The sequence below is a fragment of the Ursus arctos genome, unplaced genomic scaffold (assembly GCF_023065955.2).
Source record: "Ursus arctos isolate Adak ecotype North America unplaced genomic scaffold, UrsArc2.0 scaffold_4, whole genome shotgun sequence".
NCBI classification, from domain to species: domain Eukaryota; kingdom Metazoa; phylum Chordata; class Mammalia; order Carnivora; family Ursidae; genus Ursus; species Ursus arctos.
In genome coordinates this window covers 29,862,566-29,889,773 of record NW_026623056.1, presented here as the reverse complement: position 1 = coordinate 29,889,773, position 27,208 = coordinate 29,862,566, and the positions used below count along the sequence as shown (strand labels likewise).

Here is a 27,208-nt window from a genome sequence, read left to right as displayed (position 1 = left end):
TCTGCCTTCCACCTTCCCTCCCCAATCCATCCTAAAAAGTCTCAACTCATCCAAAGCAGAGCTCTGCTCATGTCACTGGTCAAAAACTTTGAACGCTTTTCCATTACCTTTCAGATTAAAGCTCAGTCTGGATTTTAAAAACAGCCGCCTAAATAAATGGTCACTCTGCAGCCACAGCTCCCTCTACTCCCTTTGGGGGAAATGGCTCGCATTCGTGATTTGCCGCCGGGGCTCTCTTGGGCGCTGCAGGTTAGCCGGCACTCCGCCCCACCCGAAGACTGACCCTTGACCAGCCCACCCGTTCTCCCAAGGCCCTCTGGACCAGCACCAGGGAGGATTTCCCCGTGCCCCCCTGGAGCCTGGGAACTCCAGCTCGGGCACACCCAGCGTCCGAGAACTTGCTCGGCCCCTCGCCCAGGCGGGAATCCCGGGCAGGCACCTGGGCCGACTCGGCTGCCCTCATGCCCGGAGCCCGGACCCTGACACCCACCGCCCGGGCTGCCCTGCCAGCGGCCCGGCCGCTCCGCCGGCCGCAGAGCCCCCTCCCTGGCCCGGCGTGCTCCCCGCCTCCCCGAGCCCCGGCCTCACCCCGCCGTCATCACCACATTGTAGATGACCAGATACGCCGTGGCCAGCGGCCCTGGGCCCTTCTTTTTCCGCGCGCCGCCACCTTCACCGGCCCCGGCCCGAGCCCCCCCGCCCCCATTCCCCTTCGTCGCTGCAGTCGCCGCCGGTGCCGCCATGTCAAGTGCCCAGAGCACGCTCTCCTTGCGCGAGCACCACCGCCCGGACGAGGCACTGCGAGGGGGCGGAGGGAGGGACGAGGGAGAGGTGGGGCCGAGTCCGCGGGGCGGAGCCAGGGACAGCGCCCACGGCGGCCGCCATCTTGAAAGAGGGCAAAAACACTCCTGGCGCTCCCCGCCGCTCAGCTCGTTTCAAACGCCAGCGGCCATCTTGGATCACGGTAATCACCGCCTCTGTGCGCTCCGGGTTATACTCTCTGGCGCCATCTTGGATCAGGTCAGAACCGCCTTTGGCCTCCCTCGGTGGTCCCGCAGTTTCTAACACCTGGATGCTTCGTCGTCCCTGACTTTTTCTCTCCTTATAAACTCTGCCTCCGTGATGAATCAAGAAAATGATGCTTTCGTTCTTCCTTTTCATCTTGCGTCTTCCAGTGGCTCTAGCTTCATCGCGATGAGCGTGATCGAATAAGCTGCCATTTTGGGTCAGGGTAATGGACGCTGATATCGCTTCCCATCAACCCCAGAAGCCGGCGAGGAATACGCTTTCCGGCTGGTGCTCTCCGCTCCTGCGCCAGCAGCCAGGTTGAAGGTTCAGTCTTAGAAGGTTTCTTCCCTGGCTTTAAATTTTAAGTTACTAGTACAGTGAAGAAGGTCAACTAGAAGTGTGTCCCTTTTTCTAACTAAAGTCACACGTGTGGTCTAGGATCCAGTGTCATTTGTGAGGGTCTGGAAGGTTCAAGTGCATCTTCCAGTCCGAAGCCGCTTGGGCTCACCTGTCGCCAAAGCAGGACGAGGACGAGGTGATTAGGCGGTCAGCTAAGGGTGACGTGCCGAGTGGAGCGAGAAACTTTCCACCCACAGTGGTCAAAAACCGAAGAGTGTTGGCTTAGACGGAAAACCTGTCTGCTGAGGTAACAGAGAAGGTTTATGGAAACTGCTTCAACCAGCTGACCCCCCTCACTCATTCAGGGCTTTGTTCTGGATTTTTTTTTTTTTTAATTTGTAAAAGGCTCCTACAGCTAATTTTCACACAGACATCTTAAATGAATTACTATATACATGGTATAAAATATTTATCCATTCTAACACATGGAACGTCTGTGAGGGTGCATTGGGGGTTCCTGGCACTAAATGAGACACAAAGTGTTCTGTCTCCCAGAGACCATATAGAGGGAGCTGGTGGAAAATAAATGTATATTAATTGGTGAAAGGTGTTATCAGTTAGGAAGCTATTGCAGTAATCCAGGCCATAGTGATAGTGATTTAGGCCAGAGTGGTCGTGATTGAGATGATGGAAACCTGATTGAATTCTGGACCTATTTTAAAAGAGCTGATCATATTTGTGGATATATTATAAATGGACTATAAGAAAAAGAGACATTGTGAGCAACTTGGAAGATTGTATTGTAGAAGAAAGTATTTTGAACGCAGAAATCAGGAATTTTGTTTTTTACGTGTTGAGGTTAAGATTTACATTAGACATCCAAGTGGAGAGGTTGAGTAATTAGATTTAGACCAGGTGCAGACAAAACTACCTTCTGGAGGTTCCAAGGGAGAATCCATTCCTTACTTCCTCCAGCTTCTAGAAGTTGCTGGCATTCCTTCGCTCACAAGTTGCATCACTTCGATTTGCCCTCCCTGAACGTCCACCTGCTTTCTTTTAACAACCTATGTGATTACATTGGGCTCAACCAGATATTCTGGGATAATTTCCCCATAGCAAGAGCCTTAACTTCATCATACCTGCACAGCCTCTTTTGCCATGGAAGTAACATTCTGGGGATTAGAATTGGGACCTATGTGGGGGGCCATTATACAGCCTACCACATTCCATTGCCAAAAAAAAAAAAAGGCCAGCAAGAAAACCCCCAAAGACTTGAGAAAAATGATGTTATTTTTAAACCATTATTAAATTTGCAGGAAAGTAAGGGATCTCCAGAGCGGGAACTGGCAGTGGGAAGAGATCTTCTGTTGGTGGTGGTTAAGAACAGTAAATTGAAATTAGAACAGTGATCAGTTAGCAAAAGCCAAAGCCAGGATTTCTCTGAGGGCAATCGCTAGTACCGGGGCTAGGACTGAGACTAACCAAGGGAGATTTCTAGGGCCACTTTTATAAGGGTGCTCATCCTATTCCTAATCATACCCCAAAGGCCCCACCTCGAAGTACTAAGGTGTTAGGGATCAGGATTTCAACATGTGAATTTTGGGGGATACAAACACTTAGATTAAGGTGTTATTTTCCTTGGCAAAAGGGATTTTGCATGTGTGATTAAACCTTGATATACAGAGAATAGCCTGGGTGGGCTCAACATAATCATAAGAGGGAGGCAGAAAAAGAATCAGTCAGAAGGGAAAGTGACTGTAGAAAAAAGGCAAAGAGAGATGCAATGTTTTTGGCTTCGAAGATGGGGGCAAGGGGCTTCTAGAATCTGGAAGACATAAGGAAATGGATTTTCTCCCTAGCAAGAAATGCAGCCTTGCCAACATCTCATTTTAGCCCAGTGAGACCTGTATCAGACTTCTGACCTACAGAATTGTAAAATAATATATTTGCATTGTTTTAAGCCACTAAGCTTGTGAAAATTTGTAACAGCAGCAATTGAAAACTAATACAGCTAATACATCTCTATCGATACCAGTCAAAAAGCATTACTAGAGATAATCACGAAAGTTTCTGTTCATCAGGAAAACAGAACAGTTTTAAGCATGTGTACATAATTACATGGCCTCTGTGCTAATGTTCCAGTTCTAAGTAGAGAATAATAAAACATTGGGTGACGTTAAGGAAGACCTAAAGTAAGTGGAGGGATACTGAATTTGTTACTGGGCAGAGAACCGGTTCTGAACTCAGGTTCAGCTGCTTCCCACTTGAAAATCAATACTTGAGACAAGCGATGGTGGGAGAGGAAAGGTTGCTTTACTTTGGAAGCTGGCAACTTGGGAAGATGGTGGCCTAATATCTCAAAGACCATCATCACTGTCCAGGTGAAGCTGGAGGGTTTTAAAAGAGAAGGCAGGAGAAAAGGGAGGGAGGCTATCTGCAGAAGAAGCAGCTGTCCAGGCAGTTAGTCCTATGTCAACATGACCCTGAACAGACTTGCTGGCATCAGCAGCAGCTGCTTTAGAATGTAATCAGGCCTTATCTTCTGGCAAAGTTTGGTCCTTTACTCCTCAAGGCCAGTGGTCTGCAAAGCTCAAGGAAAGTGAGTTCTGCTACAGACCAAGGGACTTAGGTCAGCAAGCAAGAAGTGCATAAGCTTGAAGCAAGTTAAGCCTTAAAACTGGTTGGAGTGCTGTTATAAGTCATAAATTGAAAGACTCCACATGGTAAAGGTGACAGTTCTCCCTAAATTAATTTATAAATTGCATGTGATCTCAAATCAGAATTTCATCAGGTGGTTGTTGTTATTTGTTCATTTTGGTTTTTGTGGAACTTGGTAAGGAAATTAAAATTTTACATTGAAGTGTATAGGTCCAAAATTTGTCAAGATGTTGGAAGAATTTCATCTATAATATATCAAGAATTATTATAAATTATAGTAAATAAGACAGTATAGTATTAGTATAGGAATGGCAAATAGGCTGATAGAGCAGAATAGAGAGTCTAGGAACAGACCCAAACATACATAGGCACTTCGTGTATGACAGAGATGCTGTAGAGAAGAGATGGGCTTTTCAATAAATGCTGCTGGGACAGTTGGATATCATATGGGGAAAAAAATTCCCTTCCTCACAGCACACACAAAAATCATTTCTAGGCATAAATGTGAAAGACAGCATTTTAAGCCTTTAGACAGTAATATAGGAGAATATCTTTATGATCCCAAAGGTAAAGAATTTTAAAACAAGATATAGAAAGTACCAACTGTAAATGAAAAGACTGATGACTAGATTAAAATAAAGAACGTCTGTTCATCAAAAGATAGCTTAAAATTAGCAGAAAAGCCCACAAAGTACGGAGTGGGAGAAGGTATTTACCACACACGTAATTAAGAAAGGACTAGCTTTCACAACATATGAAAACTCCTTCGAATCAGTAAGGGATAATCACATTGAAAAAATGGGTAAAAACTTGAATAGGGACTTTTCCAAAGAAAAAATATGACCAATAAACATATGCAAATATCCTCAACTTCATTGTTGATCAGGGAAATGAAAATTACAACTGCAGTGAGATACTATGAGACATCCTCCAGGGTGGCTAAAAGGAAACAGTCTGATAACACCAGTTGTTGGCAAGAACATAGTGCAGCAGAAACTCCTGAAGCCTGCTGGTGGTGTTGGTGCATTCACTTCAGAAAATGGTTTGGCATTATCTAGGAAAGTCAAAGGTACACAAAACCCATGATTGATATTCTGCTGCCAAGTAGATGCCCTCGAATGCCCCCAAAATACATATACCAGAATATTCAAAGCAGTTTTGTTTATTATAGCCCCACACTGAATACAGCACAATAAATACAGTAAAATAAATAAATAAGTCATGAAATGTTCTTAGGGTGGGTTACTTTACAGCCATGCAAATGAACAAATTGGAGCTCTACTTGACAACTTGGATGAATCCCATAAACATAATATTGAGTGAAGTAAGGCACAAAAGAATGTATACAGTATGATTCATCTAAAGTTCAAAATCAGGCTAAATGAAACTACATTTTGGGGGGGACATATATACATTGGTGGTAAAACTATAAAGAAAAGCAAAGAAATAATTACCACCAAAGTCACAATAATGGATTCTTCTGGATTAGAGCTGGCCACCTGACTTAGGGGCAATTGATTAGGAGGCAACCCTCTCCCTCATCTTTTTATCTTCATAGAAAAGGTGACTTCTACACAAAAGGGGAAGGTACTAATCATTTCCAGGTTCTTACACAATGGAGACCAACTTAGGTTAATTAGAGGGAAAAGGAATGTATTGTAAGGTCAGTGGATAGCTCACAAAATTAATGGAAAAGCTGATGAGTGAGGTGTGGAACATGGACAGGAAGCCATGGAAAATTAGGCAGCCAAAAAGAGAGACCAGATTAATACACAGGAAGACTCTGGTTATTATCCGGCAGCTTCTGTCAGTGGCCTGGCTACCCCTGGACATTGAATGCTGCCATTACTTGTTTCTCTAGTACCCCTGAAAGATTCAAAACTGCCTTTTGCTTCTCTGTGTTACTACAGGGTCAGGGTCTTAGGAGCATCTGATTGGAAGGTCACATGCCCAAATTCTAGAGACTTTGTTACTGGGTAAGGGGCTATTTGCCTACACTTGAGCTTCTTTCTTGAAATTCCCTCCAAATAGTGTGTTTAGAACTGGATAGCCAGAAATGGTAGACATCTATCACAGGGAATATGAGAAATTAACACATATGGCCCCCAAGGAAGAAGGAAAAAGAAGTATGAATAGTTAAGATCTGTGAAATTCACTGGGCCATGTTTTTACCGGGGGGACAAGACATTGTGCACAGTCATTGAATTGAAAGGCGGCCAGGCTTTTTCTTCCTTCTGCCTTGTAGTGTGCCATTCTCTCTTTCTCTCTCTCTTTTTTTAAAAAACTAATTCCAGTGTAGTTAACATACAGTGTTATATTAGTTTCAGGTGTACAAAATAGTAATGCAACAATTCTATGCATTACTCAGTGCTCATCGTGGTAAGTGTAGTCTTAATCCCCATCACCTATTTCACCCACCCCCACCACCTCCCCTCTGGTAACTATGAGTTTGTTCTCTGTGGTTAAGGGTCTATTATTTGGTTTGTCTCTTTTTCCCCCTTAGTTCCTATATTTTGTTTCTTAAATTCCTCATATGAGTGAAATCATATGGTATTTTTCTCTGACGGACTTATTTCAGTTAGCTCCATCCATGTTCTTGCAAGTGGCAACATTTCATTCTTTTTTATGGATGAGTAATGTTCTATTACACACACACACCCCACATCTTTATCCATAATGATGCTGCAATACACATAGGGCTGCATATATCTTTTTGAATTAGTGTTTTCATATTCTTGGGTAAATACCCAGCAGTGGAATTGCTGGATCATATGGTTTTTCTATTTTTAATTTTTTTGAGGAACCTCCATACTGTTTACCACAGTGGTTGCACCAGCTTGCATTTACACCAACAGTGCACAAGAGTTCCTTTTTCTCCACATCCTTGCCAACACTTGTTTCTTGTTTAATAGATTTTAGCCATTCTGACAGAAGTGAGGCGATATCTCATTGTGGTTTTGATTTGCATTCCCCTGATGATTAGTGATGTTAAGCATCTTTTCTTGTGTCTGTTGGCCGTCTGTATGTCTTCTTTGGAAAAATGTCTGTGCATGTCTTCTGCCCATTTTTTAATTGGATTTTTTGTGTGTATTGTGTAAGTTCTTTACATATTTTAGATACCAACCCTTTATCAGATATGTCATTTGCAAATATCTTCTCCCATTCAGTAAGTTGTCTTTTAGTTGATTGTTTCCTTAGCTGTGCAGCAGCTTTTTATTTTGGTGTAGTTCCAATAGTTTATTATTGCTTTTGTCTCCCTTGCCTCAGGAGACATATCTAGAAAAATGTTGCTAGGGCCGATAGAGAAATTATTGCCTGTCCTGTCTTCTAGGGTTTTTATGGTTTCGGGTACTTAGTTCATTTTGAATTTATTTTCGTGTATGGTGGTCCAGTTTGCTTGAAGCTGTCCAGTTTTCCCACCACCATTTGTTGAAGAGATTGTCTTTTTCCCGTTGTATATTCTTGCCCTCTTTGTTAAAGATCAATTGAACATAACATTGTGGGTTTATTTCTGGGCTTTCTATTCTGTTTCATTGATCTATGTGTCTATTTTTGTGCCAGTACCATGATGTTTTGATTATGACACATTTGTAATATAACTTGAAATCTGAAATTGCTTTGGTTCTTCAGGGTATTTTGTGGTTTTATACAAGTTTTAGGATGTTTTTTCAGTTCTATGAAAAATGCTGTTGGTACTTTGATAGGGATTGCATTAAATCTGTAGATTGTTTTGGGAAGTACGGCCATTTTAACAATATTTGTTCTTCTAATTTATGAGCACAGAATGTCTTTCCATTTCTTTGTGTCATCTTAAATTTCTTTTATCAGTGTTGTATAGTTTTCAGAGTACAGGACTTTCACCCTCTTGGTTATGTTTATTTCTAGGTATTTTCTTGTTTTTGGTGCAATTGTAAATGGGATTGTTTTCTTAATTTTGCTTTCTGCTGCTTCCTTATTAGTGTATAGAAATGCAACAGCTTCTGTACTTTGATTTTGTATCCTGCAACCTTACTGAATTCATTTATCAGTTCTAGCAGTTTTTTGGTGGAAACTTTAAGGTTTTCTATATATAGTATCATGTCATCTGCAAACAGTGAATATTTTACTTCTTCCTTACCAATTTGGAGGCCTTTAATTTCTTTTTGTTGTCTGATTGCTATAGCTAAGGCTTTTGGTATTATGTTGAGTAAAAGTGTTGAAGATTTTTGCATCTATGTTTATCAGAGATATTGGCCTGTAGTTCTCTTTTTTGGTAGCATCTTTATCTGCTTTTCATATCAAGGCAATGCTGGCCTCGTAGAATGAATTTGGATGCTTTCCTTCCTCTTCCATTTTTTGGAATGAGTTGAGAGGAATGGGTACTAACTCTTTTTAAAATATTTTGTGCAATTCACCTGTGAAGCCATCTGGTCCTGGACTTTTGTTTATTAGGAGTTTTTTGATTATTGATTCAATTTCATTGCTGGTAATTCAGTTTTTGGAGGTTTATATGTTTCTAGGAATTTATCCTTTTTTTTTTTTGGATGAGTCCGATTAAAGGTTTATCAATTTTGTTGATCTTTTCAAAGAACTAGCTCCTGGTTTCATTGATCTGTTCTGTGTTTGTTTGTTTGTTTACTTTCTGTTTTATTTCTGCTCTACTCTTTATTTCCTTCCTTCTGCTGGTTTTGGGTTTTGTTTGTTCTTTTTCTAGTTCCTATATGTGTAAGGTTAGGTTTTTATTTGGGATTCTTCTTGCTTCTTGAAGTAGGCCTGTATTGCTATAAACTTTCTCTTAGAAGCACTTTTGCTGTGTCCCAAAGATTTTAGACTATTGTATTTTCATTTTAATTTGTCTCCATGTATTTTTTTATTTCCTCTTTTATTTCTTGGTTGACCCATTCATTGTTTAGTAGCATGATATTTAATCTCCATGTATTTGTGGTCTTTTCAGATTTTTTTTCTTGGGGTTGATTTCTAGTTTTATAGTGTTGTGATCAGAAAAGATGCATGATATGACTGCAGTCTTTTTGATTTTGTTGAGACTTGTTTTGTGGCCTAATACATGATCTATTCTAGAAAATGTGCCATGTGCACTTGCAAAGAATGTATTCTGCTCTTTTAGGATGGAATGTTCTGAATATATCTGTTAAGTCCATCTGGTCCAGTGTGTCATTCAAAGACACTCTTCTTGCTGATTTTCTGTTTGGGTGATCTATCCATTGATATAAGTGGGGGTGTTAAACTCCCCTCCTATTATTGTATTACCATTGATTACTTCCTTTTTGTTATTAGCTGCTTTATGTATTTCGGTGCTCCTATGTTGGGTGCCTAAATAGTTACAATTGTTAGATCTTCTTGTTGGATTGTTCCCTTTGTGATTATATAATGTCCTTTTTTGTCTCTTGTTACAGTCTTTGTATTGAAGTGTATTTTGTCTGATATAAGTATTGCTACCCCAGCTTTCTTTTCATTCCTATTTGCATAATAAATGCTTTTCCATCCCTTCACTTTCAATCCTCATGTAACTTTAGGTCTAGCGTATGAATAGGTCTTGCTTTTTTTATCCATTCCATCACCCTATGTCTTTTGATTGGAGTTTCTAGTCCATTTACATTCAAAGTAATTATTGATAGGTATGTACTTAATTGTCATTTGTTATTTGGTTTTTGGTTGTTTTTGTAGTTCTCTGTTTTTTTGTTCTCTTGCTCTCTTCTCTCGTGGCTTGCTGGCTTTCTTTAGTGATATACTTGGATTCCTTTCTCTTCTTTTTGTTTTGTTTGTTTGTCTGCATATTGCTGGTTTTTGTTTAGTGGTTACAATTAGGTTGATATATAACTTCTTATGTATATAGCAGTCTATATTAAATTGATGGCCACTTATTTTGAACCCATGCTAAAAGCACTAAATTTTTATTCCTCTCCCCTCCATGTTTTAGGTATATTGTGTCATACTTTACTTCCTTTTATTTTGTGAATCCCTTGACTGATTTTGTAGATATACTAAATTTTACTTCTTTTGTGCTTTTTTTTTTTTTACTCCTCCTTATGGTCTTTCCTTTCCACTCAGAAAGTCCCATTTAACATTATTTGTAGGGCTGGTTTAGTGGTCATGAATTTAACTTTTGTTTGTCTGGGAAACTCTTTATCTCTCCTTCTATTCTGAATGATAACCTTGCTGGGTAGAGCATTCTTGGATATAGGGTTTTTTCTTTCAGCTCTTTGAATATATCATGTGACTCCCTTTTGGCCTGTGAAGTTTCTGCTAAAAAATCAGCTGATAACCTTGTGGGGTTTCCCTTGTTTTCTTTTGCTTTTAAAATTCTCTCTTTAGGGGCGCCTGGGTGGCACAGCGGTTAAGCGCCTGCCTTCAGCTCAGGGCGTGATCCCGGCGTTATGGGATCGAGCCCCACATCAGGCTCTTCAGCTATGAGCCTGCTTCTTCCTCTCCCACACCCCCTGCTTGTGTTCCCTCTCTCGCTGGCTGTCTCTATCTCTGTCAAATAAATAAATAAAATCTTTAAAAAAAAAAAATTCTCTCTTTACCACTACTTTTTTGCTACTTTAATTACTGTGTGTCCTGGTGTGGACCTCCTTGGGTTGATTTTGTTGGGGGCTCTCTGTACCTCCTAGATCTGGATTTCTGTTTCCTTCCCCCAGATTCAGGAAGTTTTCAGCTATAATTTCTTCACATAAATTTTCTTCCCCCTATTCTCTCTTTTTTCCTTCTGGGATCCCTATAATGCAAATGTTATTACACCTGGTGGTGTCATTTAGTTCCCTAAGTCTATTTCATTTATTATTATTTTTTTTTCTGTCTCCTGTTCAACTTGATTGCTTTCCATCACTCTGTCCTTCATTTTGCTGATGTGTTCTTCTGCTTCCTCTAGTCTACTATTTATTCTGTCTAGTGTATTTTTAATTTCAATTATTGAGTTCTTCATCTCTGATTCTTTATGTTTTCTCTTTGTTGAGGGTCTCACTGAGGTCCTCTACTCTTTTCTTAAGTCCAGTGAATATCTTTATGACCATTACTTTAGAATCCCCATCACATGTATTACTTATCTCCATTTCGTTTAGCTCTCTTGCAGTGATTTTGTTCTGTTCTTTCATTTGGGACATATTCCTCTGTATCCTCTTTTTTCCTAACTCTGTTTCTGTGTGTTAGGAAAGTCAGCTATGTTTCCTGTACTTGAAAGTAGTGGCCTTATGAAGAAGAGGTCCTATAGTACCCTGCAGTGCAATGTCCCATGTTCACCAGAACCTGGAGCTTCAGGGTTATTTCCTGTGTGTGTTGTGTTCACCCTACTATTGTGGCCGAGCTACCTTTACCTTCAGTCCTGTCCTCAGTGATGGCTCTCTTTGCCTGTTGTAGGCAGGATTTGGTCCCTCTGTTTTTAGTGGGCCAATATAGGGCAGCTTTGGGCTTCAGTTGACTCAGATCATGTGTTTGCCAGAGATGTGGTAGCCAGGAACTGGAGGGTGCCTTCTCTTTGTTGTCCCTTGAGAAGCATTCTTTGGTGGTGGGGGGGAGGGGCTGTAATCAGATCAGATGTCTTCCTTCTTCCACTGCTGGGGCTGCAGTCAGACTTGTGTTTGTGGTTATCTGTCCCTGTTCCTGGTGCAGGAGTCACTTTGGAGTGGTGCTGGCCCCTATCAGGGCTGCGTGCACAATCCTGGGCTTGTGGCAGTGCTTTGGATGGGCTCCAGCGAAGACATATTGGAGGGGGCAGGTCTGCAGGAGAATGCCAGGGCTGGGTGTCTGTGCAGTGTTAGCAAGGTTTGTTGGATCTGTTGTGGGGAGGGGTCCTGGAGCTGAGGCCTGGCGAAAGGGGGCCTGTCCACAGAAAATATGGGGATGGGGCACTGTTAATCAGTTAGGTAGAAAGTGTTGGCACTGTGTTGGTTCCTGCAGGTGTCCATGTGTCTAGGCTGGAGGTTGGTGGAGGGAAATGTCACCTACCAGCTCTTTTATTCCTGGAGAAGTCTCCTAAGGATCCCTGCCCCTCCAGCACATGCTCTGAGATTAATAAATAACTCTCCTCCCCATATACCCCAGGCATTTTTCAAACTGATCTTTCTCTACTCTATCTCCTTAGCTGTTTGTTATGCTGTCTCTTTAAGGATGGGGACTCAGTTTCCTATTGCCCTCCAGGGTCTCCCAGAGCCCAGCCCAGCTGATTTTTATAGTTAAAAGTGTTAAGCCATTGTAAGAACTTGCGAAATTAGGCCCCTCTGATTTTCAAAGCCCAACATTGTGGGGAGTTGTCTTTCCCATGCAGTTTCTCCATGCCTGGGGTGCTTGGTGTGAGGGTCTGTTTCTTTTCCTTCTCCAGTTGGCTGCATCCTTCCCTTCCATAGACACTCCCAAGGATTGTTTAGCTCCTGACCATGTCACCATCCTGCCTACCCTCTTCAGTGTGACCTCTTCTCTACATTTAGCTGTGGAGAGTCTGTTCTGTCAGTCTTTGGGTCATTTACACTGGTGTTGTATCAGATACCTAGTTGTATCCACGGAACAACGTGAGCTAGGATTTTCCTACTCTTCCATCTTACCTAGGTGTCTTAATTTTTTAAAAAATATTAATAGCATCCTGTCTTTGTGCCTTGGATATAATGTTTTCTTGTATTTCTTTGAAGATATTAATTATTGTTTTTTCTCTTCCTGTATAGTCTTTTTTTTTTTAAGTCCTTTTTAATCTTTGTTGTCCTCTGCCTTTTGTGTTAGAGACTTGCCTCAAATGGTTGACAGTATTTGGTTGTTTGTATTTAAGAGTGAGGTACTAAAAACAAGTTTGTGTCTACGTGGGGCCTTTTTAGTGTGGGCCTTCCTGTAAAGTGCTTAGCCACTAGAATGACCGTAGAATGATCAGACAAGTCCATGATATTCAGAATTCAGTAGAACATAATTTTAATGTCTATAGAAGTGTGGCCCTACCAGAAAGAAAACATTTTGGGATTAAACCAAATCGAGAAAGTTTTCAATACCCTGAAGACTCCTAAGGATTCAAAAAACTGACTATGAAATTCCAAAGAGGTAGATGGGAAAGATTTAGATATCTAAGGACAAGTAAAGAATGTAAAACCATTGAAGTCATGAAAGAAGTAAGCTACCATCATTTAGGTGGTGCAGACTTTCAGGAATAAAGGAACATTTAGGACTTAAACCCAAGAACTGGATTTTAGAGTTGGAAACATAGTGACTACAGAAAGGGACTTAACTTGATCATCAGAGTCACAAGAAATATCAGCATGGTGTCTTGTAGTTCCAGGTCTTATGCCCCACTGAAGTCTGCTTAAAAAGCACACTCAGTCAGCTGAGAAAGTAATGTTCCCCTCAGCTGGGCTTTGTTCAGGGCTGTAAGCCTGGTTCAATATCTGCAAATCAGTCAGTGTAATATACCACATTAATAAAATGCAGGGTAAAAATCATAATCATGTTAATGGATGCCGAAAAAGCATTTAATGAAATTCAACATCCATTTACGATAACTCAATGAAGTGGGTTTAGTAGAAGTCACCTCGATATAATAAAGGCTAAATATGAAAAGCCCACAGCTAAAATCATTCTCAACAATGAAAAGCTGAAAGCTTTTTCTGTAAGATTGAGAATAAGACAAGGATGCCTACTCTCTCCACTTGTATTCAGCATAGTATTGAAAGTTCTTGTCAGAGAAATTAGGCAAGAAAAATAAAAGTCAATAAATGGTGTCGGGGAAAATTGGACAGTCACAGACAAAGAATAAAATTAGACCACTGTCTTACACAACATACAAAAAATAACTCAAAATGCATTGAGGGCTGTTAAACATAAGACCTGAAACCATAAAACTAGAAGAAAACATAGGCAATAAGCTCCTTGACGTAAGTATTACCAAAACAATAATTTTTTAAATCTGACACCAAAACATAAGCAACAATAAATAAATGGGTTTACATTAAACTAAAGAGCTTCTGCACAGCAAAGGAAAACATCAGCTAAATAAAAAGGCAATCTAGGGATACCTGGGTGGCTCAGTCATTAAGCGTCTGCCTTTGGCTCAGGTCATGATCCCAGGATCCTGGGATTGAGCCCCACATTGGGCTCCTTGCTCAGCAGGAAGTCTGCTCTCCCTCTCCCACTCCCCATGCTTGTGTTCTTCTCTCACTGTCTCTCTCTCTGCAAATAAATAAATAAAATCTTTAAAAAAAAAAAACTAAAAAAAAAAGCCATTTAGAACATTTTTAAAAAAAGGCAATCTACTGAATGAGAGAAAATATTTGCAAATCATGTATCTGGTAAGGTGTTAATATCGAAAATATGTAAAGAACTCATATAATTTCAATAGCAAAACCCCAAATAATCTGATTAGAAAATGGTCAGAAAACCTGAATAGACTTTTTTCCAAAGAAGACATACAGATAACCAATAGGTACATGAAAAGATGCTCACCATCATTAATCATCAGGTAAATGCAAAGCAAAACAATGGTGAGGTATCAACTCATACCTGTTAGAATGGCTGTTATCAAAAAGACAAGAAATAAGTGTTGGGAAGGATGTGGAGAAAAAGGAACCCTTGTGTACTACTGGTGGAATGGAAATTGGTGCAGCCACTATGGAAAAAATTTTTGAGATCCCTCAAAAATTTAAAACTACATGATCCAGCAATTCCAATTCTGGGTATTTATCTGAAGAAAATGAAAACACTAACTCAAAAAGACCTATACACCCTATGTTCATTGCAGGACTATTTATGGTAGCCAAGCTGTGAAAACAACCCAAGAGTGATGGATGAATGAATGAAGAAATTATCTTATATATAAATAACAATATTATTCAGTCATAAAAATGAATGAATTCTTCCTATTTGCAACAAGTGGATGGACCTCAAGGGCATTATGCTAAGTGAAATAAGTCAGACAGAGTAAGACAAAGACTGTGTGATTTATCTTAGATGTGAAATATTGAAAAAGAAAAAACAAAACGACCTCATAGATACAGAGAACAGATTGGTGGTTGCCTGAGGTGAGGGTGGGGAATGGGGGAAATGGGTAAAGGAAGTCAAAAGTTAAAAAAAAAGTATTACATCTTGGTAAATTTATAAATCTACCAAATCAGATCTGGAAACTGAATTTAATAGTTTAAGGAAGAACTAGGTTTTAAAATTTGTCACATTAACAGGTCAAATATTAATTTTTAAAAACCCAGAATGAGATACCTGGCTGGCTCAGTTGGTGGAGCATGCAACTCTTGATCTTGGGTCGGTGAGTTCAGGCCCCATATTGGGCTTAGAGCCTACTTAAAAAACAAAAACAAAAAACCCAGAATGGTTTCCAAGTAATCTTTTTTGTGCACAAAAATCACCCTCAATCATAAAATACCAACACTGACAATTTGATGAAAATTGGGCTGTTTTATTGAGAAATTCCTGCATGACAGCATGTGTGGGTTATTTCTCGGTGCTGTTCATTTTTCCAAGAAAAATGCTCCAATCTCTTGCCTATATAGCAGCAGGGCTGGCTTCATAGGTGACACTTTTGCAGTCACACAGGGCCCGGCACTTAAAGGACCACACACTTGTTTTAATGCCCTGCTATCACTGTTTTGAAATTCTTAATATTTATTTATTTATTTATTTATTTATTTATTTATTTATTTATTTAACAAAGGCCCCACATTTTCATTTTGCACTGGGCCCTGCAAATTACATAGCTGGTCCTGCCTGGCTGTCAGAGTTCTGGCAGCCACACAGGGGAGAGGGCTGGAGTTCTGAGGTTTAGTGTGTAGCTTTTCCCTGAGCCCTGTGTTTTCCGAGTTGCTTCACTCCCATCTCAGTTAGGTCTGTTTGTTCACCAGTCCATGGCCTCTCTAGGAGGAGGAGATGGGAGAGAGTCGGTCTAATCCCTCTACTTTTGCCTAGTTCCGTGGTAGGACTCAGCTTGCTCTTTGAGGCTTTCTCTCCTACACCCACTTGCAGAGTGGAAAAAGAACAAAATTAATTACCAACTATCTATCCCCCAATTTTGTCAACACTTAAGTCTACCATATCACCTCTCTCATTTTTTGCCCATGTGGGTCCATGCCTTTGTCCTTTTACTTTCATTTTAGTGAGGTTTTGGGAGACAGGATATAAATGCCAAGTGTTCAGTCTGCCATGTATGGCCACTAGTCTTCATTTAGTTTCCATAGAAACAATTATTTTTCCCTTTATCACTGAATTTTTGTTGGCTTATATAATAATTATGTAATTACAGTTACAACTGGAATAAATAAGTTTAAGAACAAACCCAATTGACTATACTCAGAAGTATGTGGGCATCAGTTAATTTATTTTACAGAGAGATGAAAATTGTGGTTAAATTGGGCAACTTGGATTAGATGGAAATTAGTTAACTGAGCTTCTATTTTAAGTAAATGAATGTAAGACGTCTGTTAAGAAGGTTCATTATAGAAAGTCTAAACAATTTGGCTTCTTGGACGATCAGTGTGAAGAAGCTTATCTGTCTTTAAAACTGCTTGAGCAAGCAAATGCCTTTCTAGGACCAGGCTCTTTTCTGCCCTTTATGGGTATTATGGATGTGTTCACACCAACTTCCTGGACTCTGGACCTTGGTCTCTCCTAATTCCTACTTATTCCATCCCACCTCTGTCTTGATCTCCCAGTTGGACTTTTGACCTGCTTTGACCTAAATGACCTTGGTTTGCATCTGTGAGTTGATACCTTACATTCCCTTTAAGGATCCCCTTCATATGTACCTGGTTCCTCCAGTCTCTAGCCTTTTAGGGATTCTTCAGGGCAAAGCTGACCTGCCTCCTACAGTTTCCTTCTCTGCAGGAAGTCAAATTTCAGCTTCTGTGTTCTAAGTCAGTTACCCACTCATTTGTTTGTTTTCTGTCTTCCAAAAATCTGGTATTTTTCATCTGTCTTCTCCCATATTTGTCTTTGAAGGGTTTACAGCTTTAAAAAAAAATTATTAATCCTTTACTGTCAGATTAGCATGGGTTCCAAAGAGAGCAGAGTGACTGCTTATTTTCAGTAGGTCCTGTTTGGCCTCCACTCCTGCCATGGTAGCTTCTCATTTTCTAAGTTCTTGGTATTCTGCTTCTCCAAAAAATAGGACTCTCCATTTTGAGCTCTCTAGACAATTTTAAAAAAGATACCTACCCAGCCATTTCCTGGGACTGCCTAGCAGAGCGCTATTTGTTCTGTAGTTAATATACAGACAGGAACAAGTCAATGTGAATTACCTTTGGTAAATATTAATTAAAAATTAGTAATTTATCCATCTCTTCTGAGTTGTCCAATTTGTTGGCATATAGGTTTTCATAATATTCTGTTACAATTATTTGTATTTCTGGTGTTGTTGTTATTTCTCCTCTTTCATTAATAATTACTAATTATTTGGGTTCTCTCTCTTTTTTAAGTGAATCTTGCTAGAGATTTGTCAATTTCATTGATCTTTTCAAAGAACCAGCTCCTGGTTTCATTGATCTGTTCTATTGTTTTTCTTTAGTTTCTTTTTTTTTTTTTAAGGATTTTTTATTATATTATGTTAGTCACCATACAGTACATCCCCGGTTTCCGATGTAAGGCTCGATGATTCATTAGTTGTGTATAACACCCAGTGCACCATGCAATACATGCCCTCCTTACTACCCATCACCGGTCTATCCCATTCCCCCACCCCCCTCTTTTTTTAGTTTCTATGTCATATATTTCTTTATCATTTATTTCTGCTCTAAGCTTTATTATGGTTTGGGTTTTGTTTGTTCTTTTCCTAGCTCCTTTAGGTGTAAAGTTAGGTTGTTTATTTGATATTTTTCTTCTTGAGGTAGGCCTGTGTTGCTACAAACTTTCCTCTTAGAACCACTTTTGATGCATCCCAAAGATTTTGGACCATTGTGTTTTCATTTCCATTTATTTTCATGTAATTTTTTCTTTCTTTTTTGATTTTTTGGTTGACTCATTCATTGTTTAATAGCATGTTATTTAACCTCCATGTATTTATGTTCTTTATAGATTTTTTCCTTGTGGTTGATTTCTAGTTTCATAGTGTTGTGGTCAGAAAAGATGCATGGAATGACTTCAATTTTTTTGAATTTGTTGAGACTTGTTTTGCGGCCTAATATGTGATCTATCCTGGACAATGTTCCGTGTGCACTTGAAAAGAACGTGTATTCTGCTGTTTCAGGATGGAATGTTCTGAATATGTCTGTTAAATCCATCTGGTCCAGTGTGTCATTCAAAGCCACTATTTTCTAGTTGATTTTCTGTTTGGATTATCTGTCCATCAATTTAAGTGAGTGTTAAAGTCCCCCGTTATTATATTAATAATGATTATTTCTCTTATGTTTGTTATTAACTGTTTTGCGTATTTGGGTGCTTCTATCTTGGGTGCATAAATATTTACAAATATTATATCCTCTTGTTGGATTGTCCCCTTTATTATTATGTAGTATCCTTCAATGTGGAAAAAAAGGAACCCTCCTGCACAAGTGGTGAGAATGCAAACTGGTGCAGCCACTGTGGAAAATAATAATGAGATTCCTCAAAGAACTAAAAATAGAACTACCCTACAATCCAGGAGTTGCACTACTGGGTATTTACCCCCAAAGTACAAAAACACTAATTCAAAGGGATACGTGTCCCTCTGTATATTGCAGCATTATTTACAATGGCCAAACTATGAAAGCAGCCCAAGTGTCCACTGATAGACGAATGGATAAAGAAGATATTTTATAGACACACAAACACACACACACACACTCACAATGGAACATTAGCCATAAAAAGAATGAAATCTTGCCATTTGCAACAACATGGAGAGAGCTAGAGAGTATAATACTAAGCGAAATAAGTCAGAGAAAGACAAATACCATATGATGTCACTCACATGTAGAATTTAAGCAACAAAACAAATGAACAAAGGAAAAAAAAAAAGAAACAGACCAAGAAACAGACTGTTAACCCATAGAGAACAAATTGATGGTTACCAGAGGGGAGGTGGATGGAGGGAGAAGGGACATAGGGGATGGAGATTAATGAGTACACTTATCGCGATAAAAAAAAAATCAAATGATCAAAAAAAAAAACCGAGCTATTGTTGTAGGAGTGTTCTATAAACTGAAAGGTACCACCAAAAATAAAAAGTATTACATCAAAAAAAAAAAAAAGAAGTTAAGATTGTTTTGGTAATTATGAATCTGTGTGTTTTTCCATAACATACTGATTTAGCAAATCAGATTATAGTTATTTTTCCACATGCTCCCCCCTCCACCAACTGTACCTGTGTATAGAGCTGTTGATCTTCACAATGTTTTTTCATGGGAGTTAATGTTACTTAAATGGCAAATAGATCAAAGATAAAAAAAAAATTAGGGAACTCTTTGGGATAAAGGTATAATGCAATTAAAGTCGATCTGAGTCTGAGAAATTTCCTCTTAATTGCAAGATAAGACTCATAAGATCAGATAAGTTTTTCTTTCATGACTGTGAAGAGGAGAGCAGCAGTTGGGAGTTAAGGGCAGGCGTAGCATTTCCTAAACTCACAGCAATTCTTTTTCGTACAGTTGCATGGGCACTTTCAGATTCGAAGATCCTTTTCTGGGAGGTGAGTGAACTTAAATAGTTCGTTTCATCTTTCATCAGGATGTAACTTTTTCAAATATGTATTTTGTTTCTGCAGGAGTATAATCAGTTCCTTGAGAGTAAAGGATGTTTCTGACTCATCTTAGCATCTCTGACTGCCAGAAGAATCGGGCTTACCATCAGGAGCAGGTAATGTGCATGAGCTCACTTAATTTATTTGTATTTTTTAGGGGCACCTGGGTGGCTGAATCAGTTAAGCATCTGACTCGATTTCAGCTCAGGTCTTGATCTCAGGGTCGAGAGTTCAAGCCCTGCATTGGGCTTCACACTAGGTGTGGAGCCCCCATTAAAAAAAAAAAAAAAAAGAAATCAATCTGTTTTTATTTTTGAGAGAGAGTGAACACGTGTGTGCATACTAGCAGGAGGAGTGGGGTGGGGAGAGGCAGAGAGAGAATCCTAAGCAGGCTCCATGCCCAGCACAGAGCTGATACAGGGCTTGATCTTATGACCCTGAGATCGTGACCTGAGCTGAAATCAAGAGTCAGATGCTTAACTGACTCAGCCACGCAGGCACCCTGAGCTCATTTAATTTTTATAACAACTTTGAGAGAGGAGCTCTTACTCTAATTTTATAGATGAGGAAACTGAAGCCCAAGCTACACAGCTCCAGTAAGAGGTGCAGCTGGAACTGACTCCCCTTGACTGATTAACCAGGTTTGCTAAATCCTACCCTAGTGTCCTGCAGCATTTGCCTTCAGTGAAAAGGTCAGGTACTTTCTGGAAAGAGATCTGGGACATCATGGACCTTACAGAATAAGTTGTATGACTCTTGCTAATAAGTATTCGATGAATTTGGCCTGAGGCTCTCTTTCACTTTATTTTTTATTTATTTTTTAAAGATTTTATTTATTTATTTGACAGAGAGAGAGACAGCCAGCGAGAGAGGGAACACAGGCAGGGGGAGTGGGAGAGGAAGAAGCAGCCTCCCAGCAGGGAGCCTGATGGTGGGGGTCGATCCCAGGACCCTGGGATCAGGCCCTGAGCCGAAGGTAGATGCTTAACGACTGAGCCACCCAGGCGCCCCTCTTTCACTTTAACAGAGCATCTGGAATAAGGTTGTGGAAGAGCCCTATAGCTCCACCTATCTCTTAACTATTGGAGGCTACTAATGTCTGCCCAGAAGAAGCTAGTAAGTGTGAATGACCAATCAACAGGTTAATTTAGAATTTTCTTCTTCCTTAGTTATCTCCAACTAGAACTCTAGTCCCAGAGTCTAATACTGTGAGGATGGATGATACACTTCCATGTGGTCACCACTGGGGCGACAGTCTCTGACATGAAGCCCGAAGCCCTCCCTGCAGAATGTCAGCATTTGGAACATGGCAAGGTCTGCAGGCTAAGATTTTAAGCAGCAGTTAGAAATTTAAGGTTGTCTCCAAACACTGCAGGTGTCCTGGGTGTTTCCATTTCCAGTGATCAAAGCCACTGAGGGTAAATGATTGTAGCTGTCACAGTGGCCCCTCCCACCTCCCTTTTGGGTCACTGTCAAGGAAATGATGCTCTAGTGACCCTGTCTCTCCTCTGCATCTATCTCAAATGGCCCCATTGGATGCTTCCCTAACTCAGGTAGCTCCAGGTTCCAAAAACACTCGAGATTGTTGTCCTGGCTGGTTGTTTCATATCACAAGTAATCTGGTAATTGCTTGTGAATTGCAAGTCTGTTTAGATTTGGGGGTGAGGAGCATAGAGCTGGTACTTTTAAATGTATTTTTAAATTGTATTAAACATTTTTAAAATGTATTAAAAAGTGGAAAATATATATAGCTATCTATCTATATATAGAAAATATATAGTTATATATATAGCTATATGTATATAAAATATAGTTATATATATTATATATATACATACATAAAATATATATAGCTATATATAAATAGCTAATCACAAACTATAACCTAGGTATTGAGTCTATATTATCAATATAATTGGTGAAACTATGGACGATGCCCTCCAGACTGATTTCACACAAACATTTAAGTTTTAATTTCACTATAATTTAAAAAGTAATACGCACAGTTGAGGTAAAATTTGGAGTTCTTGTTTTTCCCTAGTCCATCTAGAACAGTGCTAATAGAATTTTACAGAAAGTTTTAATCAGTGCTGTCTGATCAGGTAGCCACTACTCATATGTAACTATTGAATACTTGAAACATGGCTGGTGCAACTGCGGAATTAAATTAGCAATTTATTTATTTTAATTAATTTAAGCTTAAACAGTCACTTGTGACTCACGGCTACCTTATTAGTCAGAACAGACCTAGAATTTGATGATATATCCTTATAACAGGATAGTCTGTTATGTTGCAGCCACAAAGAACCCTAACATCTTGGTGATTTGTAAGAACCAAGGTTTATTTCCTACTTGTGTTATGTATCCATTGGGGGTTGGCTGGGGGCCCAGGCAGATAAAGCAATCACCACCTTACATGTTGCCCGTCATGGTGGAGAGTCTTGCATTAGTTACTTAAGTGCTCTGGCCCAGAGGGGATGCACATCACTTCTACTCACAGCTCACTAACCAGGACTAGTCACAGCCCCATAGAGCCAAGGACCCACAATGCTGCCAGGGGCAAAGAGCCTCAGTAATGACTGGCACAGACGTTAGCCTCCCTTTCAAAATACAGAGAAGGAGTTCCTAAAGGGTAAAGAAAGTAGTATTATTCATGTTTTCTTGAAAATTGGAGAATTGAGTTTCTTTAGAATTCAATTACCCTTCATCTCCTCGATACTTATTAACATCGATTTATTAAAAGCCAGTAAGATGGGAAAAGTAAAACTCAAACACTTTGATTAAAAAGAAGGAGAGACTATATAGAGGCGCCTGGGTGGCTCAGTTGGTTAAGCGGCTGCCTTCGGCCCAGGTCGTGATCCTGGGGTCTTGGGATCGAGCCCTGCGTCGGTCTCCTTGCTCAGCCAGAGCCTGCCACTCCCCCTGCTTGTGCTCTCTCTGACAAATAAATAAAATCTTAAAAAAAAAAAAAAGACTATATAAGTTAGAGCTGACAATAAGTCATCATGTCTTTTTAATTATACATAGAAATATCATTTGATATGACGTTCTGCAATGTAAACAGCAATCAATGAGTTTTTATGTGTTTGGGATGAAAATGGAATGGGAGAAAATGTATTTTTTTTCCTGGTGCAGAATCCCTAGCAAGTAATAAAAAGTCCTTTTCTTTAAAAAGAGTAATTTCCTCACTAGGAACATTTGTGGATTGTGGTTGCCTTAAGAAAGTGAAAAAATTATTAATTGGACAATGGATTGTTTCCCTCTAGACAACATTGTGGAACCATAGAATCATCAAATCCGAGATTTATTAGCATGCCTTGATTCCTTTTAGAATATCTGTAATATTGTTTGAACACACAAGACATAAGGGGCTCACCATCTGATAACAGATTTCTGATAAAGCAGGAGCGATATCAGGAATTTCCTCCTAACAAATATTTAAATATCAAGACACAGAAAGATAGTGTTTGGTTGCTGATAACAAACCGCACCAAAATTACAAATGCAAACCAAGCCCTAGTTAATAGTATTAATGATGACGATGATTTTGTCACATGCCAAAAATGTCATATAGATCTTAGCATTATGAGGATTCAATAAATATCGAATGTCCATTGAATTTATCTGTAGAACGTAACTGAACCAAACTGATGCTCAAGAGAGATTTTGCACAAAATTGAGGCTAGCTAGTGTGAACAAGATCTACATAAGTCATTCTGTTCCTTAGTGAAACACAACCATCTAAGCCATTTATGCAGCACGCCGTTTGTTTGTCGTTTCCAGGATCGCGCTGTGTAGTCTCCAAGCTGGTGGCATGGAAAGAAAGAGAAGGCTGCAGAGATTGAACAAACAGCATGCACTGTGGTATCCTTTATTTAAAAATTGTGAGCTAACTACAGTCGTAGTGTTCTCATTTACCATTCTGATGGCATAATAAACTGGGAGAACATTAACACAATTTCAAGACATTAAAAACCTGTAGCAAACACACACAGCACACATGCGCACACACGACAACACGCATGCACACAAAGATTACAGTCTAAAGACAACTAAGTGAAGAAAAGCTGCAAATGCTCTAAATCAAATTTTAAAACCCTTTATTATAAACTGTGGCAATACTGTGGCTATTATGAAAAAAAATTGTTTAACTGCTTAAAAAGCAAAAAGAAAAATACTGGCAAATTTGAAACTAGCAGCAAAAAGCAGATAAAAATAGAATGGAAGGTAACATAAGACTAATATCAAAGTTCTAAAGTTGATACTGTGTAGGGTTGCACTGAAGTTATTTCAAATTGGTTCTTGAGGAACTATTAAGAAGTTCCTTGAAATATGAAATTGCTGCACTTTACAAACAGTGGAAAAGGAAAAGTATTTGGAATGTTACACACACACGCAGAGAAATGTATTAGGCATATCAGTTTATAGTCTTTGTTTATGACCTTCAAAAAGTTTATAAAGAAAATTTTAAGTGCCAATGTAGTGAAAGAAAAATTCCTAAAGATGCAAGTCTGAGTGCATTTATCAGGTCTAAGGATACATTTGAAGGCTGGGGGCAAGGCCTGACTGATGCACATTCAAGAAGAAAACATCGTGGAACCCAAAAGGTAGGTAGAGTTCTCTGGCGAGTGTTTCGAATCGAAGGTGTGTTAACATCAGACTACCCTGAAGGAGATTCCAAAGTACGTGCAGTTCTACAGCCCTTCATCAGTTGAAATCTGTTTCATAGTGGCCGATAAATAATTAAGACTAACTTTTCAGCAAACTGGTTTTTCATACATTCAAACACAAAAATCTTTACCACACATGCGGAGCTGATATTCTGTAACAGCGCAAATACGAATCCTGGTTTCGGAAGGAAAGCACATTAGCAAGGACTTTTTTTTTTCACGGGTTCTTACAAAAATGTCTGTAGCTGCTAGACATCTGCAAGGAGGGGATAAGTTTAGATTTCCTACTGATTTTGGAAGAAAAGAGATTCTATTTTCCTAAGGAAGCCAGCCATCCACGAGCAGGGGACCGGTCTTCAGAATCTAAGAAGCATAATGTCCTTAGTGCTTAAAATCATGGCAAGTTCAGAGCCAGAAAAACGGGCAGGTGGAACAGGGGAGAGAAATGAAAAGTCTGAATGTCTACAGTATACTTTGGAACCAAATGGGCCTCGCAAGTTAAAATGGCTCAACTGCTTTCAGGATGAAGTGCTGCGGTGCTGGAGGAGACGCCGTTCTCTGGAGTTAGGAGCTGGGAGAGACGCATCTCCATCTCCAGGCTGGGCTGAGCTGCGAGCACAGGGCCTTATTTTTCACGAGTGCCTTCAGTTAGGGAATTTATGACTTTGCCCAGATAAGGATTTCTTTTGGTTACTTTCTAACATCAACTGATCGGGCAAGTTACTGGTAATTTCCCAAAATGAAATCTGGCTGTGCTAGTATCGTAAAGGTGCCAGTTACTTCACATTAATGCCCATCCATAGCTGCTGCTAGGTACCAGCTGCTGTTGCTGAACAATCAACCCTCAAATGACCTAACTAGATAATCTATCACACTAGGTGCTTTTACTATCTTGGATTTTTTGAGCTTTAGAGAAATAGTCTTTGTAATACGACTTAGAAGCTGCTTCCCTCTGGCTTTGTTTCACTCTTCCTCCTCTTCCTCCCCTTCCCCTTCCCCTTCCTCCATGGTCTCCACAATGAGCTCCGCTGTGCAGGTGGCTTCTCCGAGACTGTTGACAGCCTTGCAGGTGTACTTGGCATCATCGTCCCCGCAGACATCGCTAATGATTAAAGAGCAGTTCCCATCCTCGTCGTAGTCTATCTGGAAGTGGCGGGACTCCCGGATGGACTGGTCATCTTTGAACCAGACAACTTCAGGGTCTGGGTATCCTGCAGCACAGGGAGAGGACACAAAGTGGCAGAAACCGTTATTCAAAGTTTCTTATCAATTCATGCTAGCAGCTTCTAAGGAACCTCTATTGATTAAGGGTTGACTAAGGGGGTACAGGAAAAAAATCATGATGTTGGCTTTTAGCATCTCTTTTGAGATTTACATTTGGATATGGGTGTATGTTGTAAATAGTAATATCTGAAACCCCTCAAGAGTTCTTTACAGTCATGCCATTTGCCATCCATGTGGGGCTTGTACCCCTCCCGCCTTTACACAGATCCAGAGTACAGCCTGTAGCACAGCCCTGACTCCAGCCATGCGCCTAGAGCAAAAGAGCTCCTTGCATGAAGAGAAAATTTCGTATCTTGTATAGAAGTTGAACTTAAATTTTATTAAAAATAAGAGAACTAATGGGCACAGGAGATCTTTTGGAGGTGATGGAAATGTTCTAAAATTGGATTGTGATGATTGTACAATTCTGTAAATTTACTGAAGATCATTGAATTGTACACTTAAAATGGGTAAATTTTATGTTATATAAATTATAACTCAAAGCTGATAATAAGCTCTATAATACATAAGTTAGAGGTAGCTGATAAAATTGCTTAAAAAAAAAAAGCAAATTTATCTTGGTCTGATCCAAAGACAGATAATCTGCCAACCATAGATAACTGGAAATTGACCACATTTTATGTTATTAGTCATGTTTCTGGAGAGTTCAGCATTTAAAAACATATTTTATATACACATACACATCGTATGTATTATATATATGATATATGTATATACTCACACATAATAAGCCTTTACAAAATATAATGATTCTAACTGACTTTTTCTTTACGTTTTGGAGAAATACTTTTACAGGAAAAAAAATTACAGCCCCATCCAGAATAAAAATGATACATAAGAACTTAAGAATTCTAACATTCTTTTTAAGTAGATTTTGTTTTTATCAAACTGCAGCCATATGCTTTAATTCCTCCTTACTGCTCTAGTCAAAGTTATGCAAATAATAAAGGAAATAATCCCAAAGTGAAAAGTACAAAAATGATAATTACCATGTTGTAATAATTTTTAAAAAGGAAAAAGAACTTCAGAAGCCCCAAAGACAGTGGTGATGGTGAGAATTCTGAGCATTGGCCCCAGAGCTTTTAGTCCCCAAGCTGCACACTTCCCCACTAGCAAAGGCAACACATCTATTTTTTTTTTAATTGAATAGAAAAAGAGAAAGATGATGATAGGCACTGCATTTACAAGGCAATCTGAGATACAATGACGCAGGAGAAAAACTTTTTTCATTCCTCACTTTGGGTTACTTTACCCAAAAGGCATTATCTTGTCATACTGCTGGAGAATCTTAGAATGTGGGAGGCATGATTTGTCTGACTGCTCTCCTGTGCTATGCAGCGTTGGGAAAGTTGCTTAATGAACTCTTGTGCTTTATTTGGTCAGAATGAAACGGGAGATAACCCTCCACTTTGGTTGGCACACAACCACAACAGTCACAGACTTGAGACAAAGAATCCTGTCTTTTCTTGCCCTTATCTTTCTGGAAGGTTGCCATCCGTGGAAACTGAAATGCTTTGTGTCACCATCATTGCTCACTTCTCAGGTGCCATGCCAAGATCCCTGAAGTTCCCCTGAGCACTAACAACTCACAGTTCTACGGCCACATTTTTCCCGGCAGGCAGAGAAG

General features: G+C 39.6%; 2 protein-coding genes and 1 long non-coding RNA gene across 9 annotated transcripts in view; 1 reads left to right on the top strand and 2 right to left on the bottom strand.

Moving 5' to 3' along the window:
- The window catches only part of HACD2 (3-hydroxyacyl-CoA dehydratase 2), a 110,488-nt gene extending 109,671 nt beyond the window's left edge, over positions 1 to 817 (bottom strand). Inside the window, exon 1 of the mRNA XM_026495034.3 lies at positions 589 to 817. Within this exon, the coding sequence (XP_026350819.1) occupies positions 589 to 743 (155 nt within the window). The 5' untranslated portion in view covers positions 744 to 817. The remainder of the gene's footprint in view (positions 1 to 588) is intronic.
- A 134-nt stretch (positions 818 to 951) lies between these two features.
- On the top strand, positions 952 to 26,569 carry LOC113252398 (uncharacterized). Its single transcript, XR_003314844.4, has 3 exons — positions 952 to 1,654; positions 19,652 to 19,743; positions 23,411 to 26,569. It is a non-coding gene; the product is annotated as an uncharacterized LOC113252398 (long non-coding RNA).
- MYLK (myosin light chain kinase) overlaps positions 23,469 to 27,208 on the bottom strand; it is a 200,017-nt gene continuing 196,277 nt past the window's right edge. For all 7 annotated transcript variants that reach the window (XM_026494976.4, XM_026494993.4, XM_044382615.3 and 4 more), the window contains one exon: positions 23,469 to 25,508. In XM_026494976.4, the coding sequence (XP_026350761.2) occupies positions 25,261 to 25,508 (248 nt within the window). In that variant the 3' untranslated portion in view covers positions 23,469 to 25,260. The remainder of the gene's footprint in view (positions 25,509 to 27,208) is intronic.